This window comes from Chanodichthys erythropterus, chromosome 18, assembly GCF_024489055.1.
Source record: "Chanodichthys erythropterus isolate Z2021 chromosome 18, ASM2448905v1, whole genome shotgun sequence".
Classification (NCBI taxonomy): Eukaryota; Metazoa; Chordata; class Actinopteri; order Cypriniformes; family Xenocyprididae; genus Chanodichthys; species Chanodichthys erythropterus.
In genome coordinates this window covers 14,549,158-14,561,398 of record NC_090238.1, presented here as the reverse complement: position 1 = coordinate 14,561,398, position 12,241 = coordinate 14,549,158, and the positions used below count along the sequence as shown (strand labels likewise).

Here is a 12,241-nt window from a genome sequence, read left to right as displayed (position 1 = left end):
TACTAAAATTGAGTATTGTCAGCTTTACTTAGTAAGTTATGTTCAGTCAACTTAACATTGCTGTGTGAAACGCACACATTATTGTTGACATAACTTCCCAGCATGCTTTGCAAGGGACTGCATTAGGAGAGTAAATTTAGGGATTAAAGTGTTATTTTTTTGTTTTTCAGTAAAGGGAAAGATGTTGTTAGTTTATGTTAGTGTTTAATGTTCAGTTATGTTGGACATTGAGTAGTTTCTGTAATGTTTTTGAATTTCGTGGTTACCATCATGCAGAAGAGTGTCGCTTGTGTGAAATTCCTGCTCTCAATTCAATTGAGTTTGCTCAATTAGTTATTTTTTGAGTGCATTTTGGGGTGAGGGGCTGCATTCTGATATGTTGTATCCTTTTTATTTAAATGATTATTCAAAAAAAAAAAAAAAAATCACCTTACGCAATCAACATTACATTATTAAGTATACATATAAATATGTAACAGTGACATTCAAATGATTTGTATTTACTCAAAGAAATTTTGTCAGCTTTACTTAAATCTATTTTGTTCTACTAAATATTTTTTGTACAAATTACTCAATATTGTTGCGTGGAACCACTTGACACTTATATTTTAAGTAAATCCAACAATTCATTTTTTTTGAGTGCATTATGGTCTTTACTGTATTTTTGAAGAGACTTTCAAAAACATTTAAAAAAAATCTTACAGACCCCAAATGTTTGAACAGTACATTTAGACAGAAAAGGGTTCCTTGAATTATAATGTCATGTGTCCACAGATGATTCAAATTCAAAATAATTTTACTTTGTTGTGGAGATGCTACAATCTGTCACAAACTGGTAGTCCAAATATTGCCTCGGCAGTCTCAACTGAAACAGTTTCCATTTATTTATTTTTTCCTCCAGTTTCCATGCAGGCTTACACACGTTCACATATATGAACGTCACATGTGCATGCAACCACACATTGGGATCACATTGCACTTCCAAAAAATGGCATTTAAGATTTTCCAAAAAAACATCTGCATTAGAGTTTAAATACTGGACTGAGATTCCAGGAACACACGAAAAAGATGGGATGCCTTTTTGGTAACTTTGGTTTGAATTAAAAAGCAGTTCTTCCCTTGTTAAATGTGACGCTAATTAACTTTAACAATGCAATCTACCAAAGACTCACCCACTTTCCGGTTTGACGTTAGTCTTTCCATCATGGAAGAAGCACAGTATGGTTAAAAAAACAAAACAAACCCAAAAACAAACAGTTGCTGTTCTTCCGTGACAAAAACAATGTGCGGTGTATGAATCAGAAATGTCATCCGCATGTGAAGCTCTTTATTTGTATAAAAGCATGATCAAACAGGAACATACTGTAAGAATAATACGTTCTCCCGAAAATAAATGCTGTGGATAAAATACATTGCTGTAGATTTCTTTTCAGAGCTTGAATACCTCATTCTGTATATAAAGTTACAGCACTAAAATGTAAACCATCTTGCGAGTACTTGATTTAATTTCTGGAAAAGTCCACTTGATTTGGGGAAAAAGTTGGATAATGTGCGATACCCACATACTGATATATAAGCATTTACTGAAAACATAAACAGCACACATAACATGAAATCTGGCAGATGTCAAACAGTCATGTGAAATGCTTACATAACCCTCTGTGCCATGAGAGGATTTGACTTTATAGTTCAGAGTGCTGACGAGGTGCTTGGGGGTTTGGTGATGGATATGGAGTTTGTTTTTGGTCAGGGGCCTCATGCTTCTGCTCTCTGTTGCCTTCCCTGCCCCCATTCTTCATTTTAGGACCCCTCTGAGCTGCGTAAGTTGGTGCTTCTTGGTCCATTATTGCCAAAAAGTCAAAGAACGGCACAGGAGGGCCCCGTTTCCCATCTGGGATCAAGCCTAAAGATCAATGGAGAATAAAACGAAGAGTGTTGTTGTTGGTGATGGCTGTCAAACTCATTGCTTCACGAATGTTAATGAAAAACAGCTAGCGTAACTTGAGTAAACACTAACTGCGTACATGCTACTTATGACAATAAAACAACACTTAGGGAGTAAATGATGCTTGATACCTGGAAATCTTAAGTAGAGGAGTTTACTAATGGAGAGTGACAACTGTTTCCAGATGTCTTGGTGTGGAAACTATGTAAATGTAAACTGATCTACTGAAATGTGAAAACAGTGCTGCGTACTAAATAAACTGAAATAAAACAATTTATAAATGAATGCAAGTATTTCTCACTAAACCCTGGAGGTTAGCCATTGAATTGAATTGAATTTACACTGTCCAATTTTTCTTTTTTTTCTTTTTTTAAGTCAAAGAACGGTACAGGAGGGCCCAATTTCCCATCTGGGAACAATGGAGAAAAAACAGAGTGTTGTTGATGTCAAACGCATTGTTTCATGAATGTTGATGAAGAACAGCTACACTGTAAAAAAACCCCAGTAAAATTTACGGTAAAAAAACGGCAGCTGTGGTTTCCAGAACTTTACCGTAAAAAAAATACAGTAGCAATGTAAAAACAAATCTGTTAAATTTACGGTAAAATACCGTATTTCATTAACTGATATAATGTTAATTTACCAACCTAATGAAGTACTAATATCTGTTTTGTACCTTTATAATACACTGACAGTCACCAAACACAGTGGTGATGAGAGTCACATGATGAATCAAAGTTCATCACAAGCAGATTTTCCACAAGCTGAGAAGGACAACACTAACATATAGAAGGAGCACACAGTGTCATTCACACACACTAAACACCATCATGGTAACATGCATGCAATTATAAAAATGCAATAAACATTAATTTAACAATATTAGATGTAACATAAAACCCTAATGTACATAACTGATTAGAAAAAATGTATCAAATGTGAAGTGTCACGCAGGGAATTGTGCGAATGTCAATTTACGTTTTTTCACTGTAAATTTTACAATGAATTGTTATTTTTCACTTCCAAAAACTGTGAATTTAACGGTATTTTACTGTAAAATTACATTAAATGTACCGTTAGATCTATTACAGTTATTCACCTTATATAGTATGGAAACTTTCTGTATACCAATTGACAGTTTTTCATTGCAGCATTTTTACAGTCTTTTACTGTTAAAATCACGGTCATTTTTTACAGTGTAGCATAACTTGAGTAAACACTTTTTGTATTTTTATCAATCATATATTCTGTTTTAGGGTGGCTTGTAACATTCTGTCCAGGGACAACAGATGAAAAATAGCTTCTTGCTAACTTATTAATGTGCAGTGTCCCTGAAAAAATAAAATAAAATAAAATAAATACATAAAAAAATTAATACTTTTATTCAGCAATGATGGATTAGCACAATTGTTTTAAACATTGATAAGAAAGTTTCTTGAGCAGCAGATCAGCATATTAGAATGATTTCTGAAGGATCATGTGACACTGAAGAATGGAGTAATGATGCTGAAAATTCAGATTCACATATTTAAAAAAAATCTTACAGACCCCAAACTTTTGAACAGTACTGTAAATTTCAAAAGAAAATGGTTCCTTGAATTACAATAAATGTGTCCACAGATGATTCAGATTCATAGTTTTGGAGTGTATCATGTTGGAGATGCTACAACAATCTGACACACAAACTGGTAGACCAAATATTTTCTCTGCAGTCTCCACTGAAATGGGCACATAGACAACACTGAAGATGTGGAAAATATGTGAAGACCTTCTTTTGTAACATTAGAAATGTCTTTACACTTTTGATCAATTAAAAGGGGTCATGAACTGCTTTAAAAAAAAAAAAAATTCAGTCAACTTATAATGTTATTAAGATTTTTACATAAAAAAAAAATCTTCATTTAAAAGTAATAAGCTATTTTTTATCCTCCGTTTTGATGGGCGTGCGCATTCAAGATTTGGAAGTAAGCGCCCACTGCTATGATTGCGTAACTGTTTTGCATATTAAAATAATTAAGTACTTGGTGTTTTGTGTAAATGGAATTATAAATGAATATCCCATTTTTTTTGTCACACTGTCTTTTTTAGAGGCTATTCATTACGGAAGAGGATTAGGGCCAAGAAATAATAAAAAAATAAAACCATCTTGAGATTAAAGTTGTTAAATTTCGAGAAAAAAGTCGAAATAAAATGTTGAGAATAAACATTAAATTACGAGAAAAAAGTCGTTAAATTATGAGAACAAATTCGTGATTTAATGAATTTGTTCTTGTAATTTAACATGTTTTTCTCATAATTTAATGACTTTATTCTCAACATTTTATCTCGACTTTTTTCTCGAAATATAACGGCATTTTTCTCAATTTAATGAATTTGTTCTCGTAATTTAACGTCTTTTTCTCATAATTTAATGACTTTATTCTCAACATTTTATCTCGACTTTTTTCTCCAAATTTAACGACATTTTTCTCATAATTTAATGAATTTGTTCTCGTAATTTAATGACTTTTTTCAACAAAAATTGGTCTCTCCCGTTATTCTCCTACTCTATTTTCGTTGCAGTGCTTCCAGGTTCTACGTCAGAATGCCTCAGTATTGGCCGATGCCTCTTCACATGAGCACCACGACCTTGAATGACAGTAATTACGTTGCTTTCTATGGGGGATAAAAAGACCCTTGGATTTCATCAAAAATATCTTAATTTGTGTTCTGAAGGTCTTACGGGTGTGGAACGACATGAGGGTGAATAATTAATGACATTATTTTCATTTTTGGGTGAACTAACCCTTTAATCCTGGATTACAGCGAATGGCTTAGATCGAAACAATAACAAAAAGCAGTGTTTTCTACGTTCTTTCTTCCGTATCCGATAATAAATTTCGAAATGGGAGGGGAATCATGTGCAATTTTTAACAAGAAAACTCGTATTTATGATAATTCAGAGAGCACATGAAGGCAGCATAACCCCATAAATGCAGAAGCAAAGGAAAGAACAGCAAATCTATTTAGTTTGACTGCGGCTCTACAGTATAAATACTCACAATCCGTAACAGACAAAGCAATAGTGACACGTGGTAAAACACTGTTTTTGTGTGTTGTGGCATTACGATAAGATCCAGTGGCAGCATTGCATCATCTTTTATTTTTAGTCTCTGTGAAAAGCCTGAATCTAACTGTGTCTTGTTTAAAAACTAATCTGCAGTAAAAATGAAGCAAAAAACAAAAAAACACAGTGTTTTACAGACAGAATCGGACTGTAACTTTGTTAAAAATAAAGTTCATCCATGCTTTCTTAATGTTAGGATCACAAGGATGGCAATGCAAAGACTGTTTTTTGACAACTTGGCACTTCTAAACGTCTTTTAATCATCAGATGCATCTTGTGTTTGCGTCTGCCATATTTACTACTGGGCCTACATGACATGTGAATCGGTGGGTGGGGCTAAAAAGGCAACGATATAGAAGTAGGCATTGATTTTCTTGCACTATGACATTTCTTTCATCGCACTATGACATAAAAATGTGACAAAATAAGAAACGAGTCGTTTTATAAGATTTATAAGCTCAATAAAAGCTGTTTTTGGACAAACAAGGAAGTTTTGAGTTATGAATCTTACAGGATATTTTTAATAGTACAATGTCGAACGTTCAAGGAAAATGTGATTTCTCAATTCATGATCCCCTTGAACTGGAAGGTTTTTGAGCCAGAACATCAGCAGTTATGACACTCTGGGGATGTGGATCAACAGATGTGGTGAATTCTGGATGACCATCATGCTTTTACATATCAGGAGATTGATGGACTATCACTAGCACTCCTCTCATGAGCCACTGATGCAGAGTCACTAATGTCTGTGGTGCGCTGGGATTAATCAGACTGCTCAAATGTTTTGCCGCTCTGGCGAAACGCATAGTAACCGACCAAACATTGCTGGTTGCTCAAATTACAGGAAAAACGGACATCTGGGTCCTTGAAGTTATTCTGGAAATGAGAATGATATTGATTCCAAACACATTTTTAGTGGTGTTTGCTAAGAAAAGCGTCACTATTATTATTAGTTATTAGAGGTTTTCCTATACCTCAAATCAGGCAGTTTGTTGAGAAAAAGCATCATATTACTTTATCCTTTGAATCTGACTGATTTGGCTGGTGGACTATAAAACAGTCAAAATATCATCGACTTAACCCTCTACAGCACAGCGCTGCCCTCAGGCAATGGAAAGTTTTCTTAAGTCCTATGTTTAGTAAATTTTTCTTTAAATGATTACAACCAATTAGAAAGGTCGATTAAGAACAGTCCAGAAGGTGTGGGACTCACTATCGTGCACCATTTAAAAGTGAGACATCCTGTTCTGACACATAGTCACAGGAGCACATGGTGTGAGAAGGCAATTTGCTTTACTAATCTTATTTAAAATGAAATTCAGTTTTTCTTTTCGTTGCTTCAGGGCAACGTTGTGCAGGGTACTTTTTGAGGATGTTTTGGACAATACCTCACATTGGCCATAATGTGTTATAAGAAGGGAAGAGGCAGGGTTCCTGGGTGCACGAGAATACCCAAAGTGATGTGCAAAAATTGTAACATACAGCTCTATTTCACAGCAGAGAAGAACTGCTTTTTGAAGTTTCATACGGAGTGAAATCTTATTACATGTAGTACATTATATGGCATGACACACTACATGATATAAACCTATGCCTGTATCAAATCCAATATATCAATGTCTTTCAAGTGATGATTTCTTGACATTTTTTATTTTTTTTTAAATGTGATTTTCATTATAATTTTCTCTATGATTCTGTACCACAGTTGCACAACGTTTCCCTGAGGCAACGAAAAAAAAGATTTTGTGGTGGGGGGAAAAAAATGTATCAATAAAATGTTCCCAAATGAACCAAAAATGATGTGGAATATTTTTTTTTTTTTCATGTGCCATCAACATGTATGCAGTAGAGGGTTAAAATTAAGAGGGACACGGGTCATATCTAGAGACCAGAATGAAAGAAACTGTGGCGACCAGGGCGGGCGAGAGCCGTGAGGGAACGGCGCGAGGCCGGTGGCGCGAGTGTTAATGAGCATAAAAGGAGGAGTGACTACAGTGAAGGACGAGAGAGGACCAGGCCTGGACTTTACGTTATGTTTTATTATGTTTGTGTGAGAAACTGAACATTATTTATATAATTTTTTACCTCTAATACACCACTATGTCCAACTTCGTTCAGCTTCCGGTTAGTGAGGTCAAAAAACGCGTTCTGAAGACGGAAGTGATGTCTCGCCCATATACTTCAATGAGCGCGAGACATCACTTCCGTTGTCAGAGCGCGATCAGACCTCACTAACCGGAAGCTGAACGGAGTTGGACATAGTGGTGTATTAGAGGTAAAAAATTATATAAATACTGTTCGGTTTCTCGCACAAACCGATCGTTTCGTGTCTTAGGACATTAATGTGCTGTCACGAGCCGCAGGGTTTAATTTGGATTTGTCTATGGAAGTTTTATTTACTGTTATAGTTGAAGTTCCCATCAACTGCTATTATTTGACTGACAGACGGCAGCTTGCAGCTAAAAATCATAATTTGCGTTCGACTGAAGAAAAAAAGTCACCTACATCTTGGATGCACTGGGGGTAAGCAGATAAACATCAAATTTTCATTATTGGGTGAACTATCCCTTTAAGTTAATTTTTTTCCTCATTCATATACACACAGCACCCAATATTGACAGAAAAACACAGAATTGTTGACATTTTTGCAGATTTATTCAAAAAGAAAAACTGAAATATCACATGGTCCTAAGTATTCAGACCCTTTGCTCAGTATTTAGTAGAAGCACCCTTTTGATCTAATACAGCCAAGAGTCTTTTTGGGAAAGATGCAACAAGTTTTTCACACCTGGATTTGGGGATCCTCTGCCATTCCTCCTTGCAGATCCTCTCCAGTTCTGTCAGGTTGGATGGTAAACATTGGTGGACAGCCATGTTTAGGTCTCTCCAGAGATGCTCTATTGGGTTTAAGTCAGGGCTCTGGCTGGGCCATTCAAGAACAGTCACAGAGTTGTTGTGAAGCCACTCCTTCGTTATTTTAGCTGTGTGCTTAGGGTCATTGTCTTGTTGGAAGGTAAACCTTCTGTTTTTTAGCAGACTCCATGCGGGCTTTCATTTGTCTTGCACTGAGGAGAGGCTTCCGTCGGGCCACTCTGCCATAAAGCCCCGACTGGTGGAGGGCTGCAGTGATGGTTGACTTTCTACAACTTTCTCCCATCTCCCGACTGCATCTCTGGAGCTCAGCCACAGTGATCTTTGGGTTCTTCTTTACCTCTCTCACCAAGGCTCTTCTCCCGATAGCTCAGTTTGGCCGGACGGCCAGCTCTAGGAAGGGTTCTGGTCGTCCCAAACGTCTTCCATTTAAGGATTATGATCACTGTGCTCTTAGGAACCTTAAGTGCAGCTGAATTTTTTTTGTAACCTTGGCCAGATCTGTGCCTTGCCACAATTCTGTCTCTGAGCTCTTCAGGCAGTTCCTTTGACCTCATGATTCTCATTTGCTCTGACATGCACTGTGAGCTGCAAGGTCTTATATAGACAGGTGTGTGGCTTTCCTAATCAAGTCCAATCAGTATAATCAAACACAGCTGGACTCAAATGAAGGTGTAGAACCATCTCAAGGATGATCGGAAGAAATGGACAGCACCTGAGTTAAATATATGAGTGTCACAGCAAAGGGTCTGAATCCGCTTGTTAAGGAACGCCGTTTCCGGGTCCAAGCCTCAACTCGTTTCATTGGCAAATGCCATCGAAGGCCGTTTATGAGCGATATTTATTCAAATTAAAGATCAATCATTATGAAAAGTTAAACATTTTAAATACTTACAGTCTACACAACAGTCTCCGTGCTCACAGTGTCAAAGTTATTAATATTTTAACGATTTATAAAAGATGAATCATTGTCTGGCCATCTGGAATATTGGTATGGAGATAAAGGTTATAATTATATATGTTTTTGTAGTATTACGTGTGTATATTAGCACCATTTGTTGTTTTCTTGTGGTATGAGATAGAGCGTTTGGACCCGGAAGTGCTGCCGCGTGACGTCAGACTTAACAACCGGATACTTAGGACCATGTGAAATTTCAGTTTTCCTTTTTTAATAAATCTGCAAAAATGTCAACAATTCTGTGTTTTTCTGTCAATATGGGGTGCTGTGTGTACATTAATGAGGGAAAAAATGAACTTAAATGATTTTAGCAAATGTCTGCAATATAACAAAGAGTGAAAAATTTAAGGGGGTCTGAATACTTTCCGTACCCACTGTAATCTAATATTTAAAATGATAAGATAATTATGAAGAAAATAAGAGAAAACAGGAAATGTTGCAAGCAGGATTCAAACTCTTGTCGCTCCCATGAGCGCAATGGTGGAAAGTCGCATCTTGGCGCATCTAAAATAAGTGTACGTTTAATATGGTGAGAATACATAAGGACACTGCCACTCACACTGAGAAAGTTTCTTGTGCATAGAGACTGAATCCTTTTTTTTCTGGTCAGACTGAAAAGAGAAGGACAAACCCATGAATGTGTAACGGTACAGATTACACTACCACCCAGACACACATGCTAAAACTCTTACATTACAATCATACGACAGTGAGACAATATACAAACAGCCTAATAAAATCTATGGGGCCATTGAGCAGAAAGGAAACAACTATTGTGTTTTTCCCAACAGTCATAAAACAGCTGTGTACAGTATACTATGGCTCTTTTAACAGCAATACAAAGGACATTTCATTATAATTACACTAATGCTTCAAGGATGAAATTCAGATTATGTGTAGACAATTGTATTTGCTCTGCATCTCACTGGCACATGAAATTTAATAAATATCTTCCGATGGATAAAGTGCTTCATCCATCCTCATAAAACACACATTTTAATCGACAGATGGATGAAGCCAAGTGCAAAAAGCTGCCAAAAAAGTCCCCAGGCCCCAGGAGTCCGGCAGAAGGTTTCAGGGAAATAACTTGTAACAATCAGACACAATTAAGGGATACAGTTTCCATAAGCTTTGTAGGAAGCAGATGGGAGATGCTGAGGTTTTGACGCTGACAAAAGCAAGACCCGTTCGGAGACCATCAGCAGAATGGAGTGGCATGTCTTTGGGGAAATACGAGTGAGAGCGCATTTTGGAAGGGCATCAACAGAGCTGAGTGCTGGAGTGACTGGGTTTGTTTTTTTACCACAGACAACAATAGTGATTGTATTAGGGGAAAAGTGTTGATGAGGTTCTGAATGGACAGGGTGTGATCTCATAAACTTTGGTGCATGTCTGAGAACACTGTGCCAGCCTTTTCAGGGGTGTGCAATGACCGATTCCTGGAACTGTGGACATGGAACAGACATTGCTAACCAAAGGCATTCATATTTCATGTTTTCGCATTTGAAAGCAGCCGTCTATCCGCTGATAGATGCCTGCTTTCAAACACTCCCACTCACCTTTTGAAAATGCTTTCAAATTCAAATGCTCCCGTGCATTGGTCATTGTAGCCAATCACAGACATATCTGATGAGTGCGTGAACACAATGGCCAATCAGAGGTGTTTACAAATCCTCTCAACAGTGCTCAAAGTGTCACATTTTTAAAATTTCAGTACCAACTTGGTATCGAATTCGGTACTTTTGACAACTCTACTGTTTTCACACTAATATTCTTGTGAAATTCATGTAAAATCTCATCAATTTGGCCCAAAAAGGCAAAGCCAATTAATTAAAGCCAAGTAATTTTTCTATCATGAATGAAAGTGAACTACTGAAAAAGTCACAGACAGTGTAAATATATATATTATTAAGATAAAAATTACATATATATATTTTTTTATATATTTACATTAATGATAAAATAAAAAAATTATAAATATTCTACCAAAATTTTATATATTTTAACATCAATATTTTTAATTGAACATTTTTAACTTTAAAATATTTTTTTTATAAAAACAAAAATAAAATAAAAAAATTCAATATTTTTTATAAATAAAATAAAATAAAATAAAATAAAATAAAATAAAATAAAACATTCCTGATGAATAGCTAAATGGTTCTCATCCATCAAAAAGGTCACTGACAAAATGTTCTGAGTGGTTGTCAGTGGGTTGCTATACAGTTGCTAAGTGGTTACTGGCTTAAAGATGGGTTCGCACTGTATGATTTTGGCCACGATTTGGCCATCTGAAATCCTAAAAGATTTCTTGGATTCTAGGCCAAAATCTGAAGTCTTTGATCGTTAGTTGGACATGTTCACCAACAGCCAATTAATGACCATTGAGATCAAATTATACCTCTGACAAAATTCTGGCAGTGTCAGAAGATTTGACGACAGTCCTGTAGTGTGGCTTCTCTTACAATAGCTGTCAAGTGAAAAACCAACAGGACTACCTAACCTGATGACGCAATTAGTGAGACAACAACAAAACACCAACAAACCAAACACATCATCTTCATTTATTCCCAGGTTTCTTTTCAAGAGAAGCCATGATCAAAATTAACACTAGAGATTGTTTTTGTTTACCAACCACCATTTCTATCCCACATGTAAATGCAGCTCACGTCACTGAACGCGTCACGAATTTATGATGTAAAACTCATGTCTTCTTGCTTGCATCTGTTTTAAATGTGTCTTGACTGCTGTACAATCTGACATTAATTCTCAGATCCCACAGTGTGACATGGCTTACAGCAGGGATCATTTTCATACAGTCTGACAAGCAACAGTAAAGGACTATCATAAATCGTACAGTGTGCAAAAAAGTCAAAAGAGCCATCACCAAATATCTAAAAAAAAACTCTCTAACAAATGGGGGATTTTTTTCTTTGCCTGTTTTATCACCACCAAGCAAATGACAGATCGAAATATAACAGTACACTTCTTCTCAACAAGCTGAACAATGTGCTTATCTTTCATGTATGTAGCACAAACGTAAAAAAAATTTTTTTTTTTAAATTACCGTGCCAGAAATGGTATTTGTGTTGACCGCCTTGGCCTGTTTAATTAAACCTCTAATTTAAAGCTACAGGAACTCACCTGCTGGTTGCTCCTGTGCATGTTCCACATCATGAATCCACTGCAGGATGTTCTTAGCCATTAGGGGGCGCTCTGGAGGGAAAAGAAACACCTCTCCTCCAGTTCTTAACTTTGAAATCACCAAAGCAGGAAGTGGAGGTACAAAGCCAAGATACTTCTCCAGGATAGACCTCCCAACAGGTGTCCGACCCCTAGAACAATGAAACCCCATTGTTGA

General features: G+C 36.4%; 1 protein-coding gene across 2 annotated transcripts in view; it reads right to left on the bottom strand.

Moving 5' to 3' along the window:
- Positions 1 to 250: 250 nt before the first annotated feature.
- The window catches only part of txndc16 (thioredoxin domain containing 16), a 29,107-nt gene continuing 17,116 nt past the window's right edge, over positions 251 to 12,241 (bottom strand). Inside the window, exons 19-20 of one of the 2 annotated variants that reach the window (XM_067368184.1) lie at positions 12,025 to 12,215; positions 251 to 1,903 (exon numbers count right to left, since the gene is read on the bottom strand). In XM_067368184.1, the coding sequence (XP_067224285.1) occupies positions 1,683 to 1,903; positions 12,025 to 12,215 (412 nt within the window). In that variant the 3' untranslated portion in view covers positions 251 to 1,682. The remainder of the gene's footprint in view (positions 1,904 to 12,024; positions 12,216 to 12,241) is intronic. The other variant, XM_067368183.1, reaches the window with a different exon arrangement.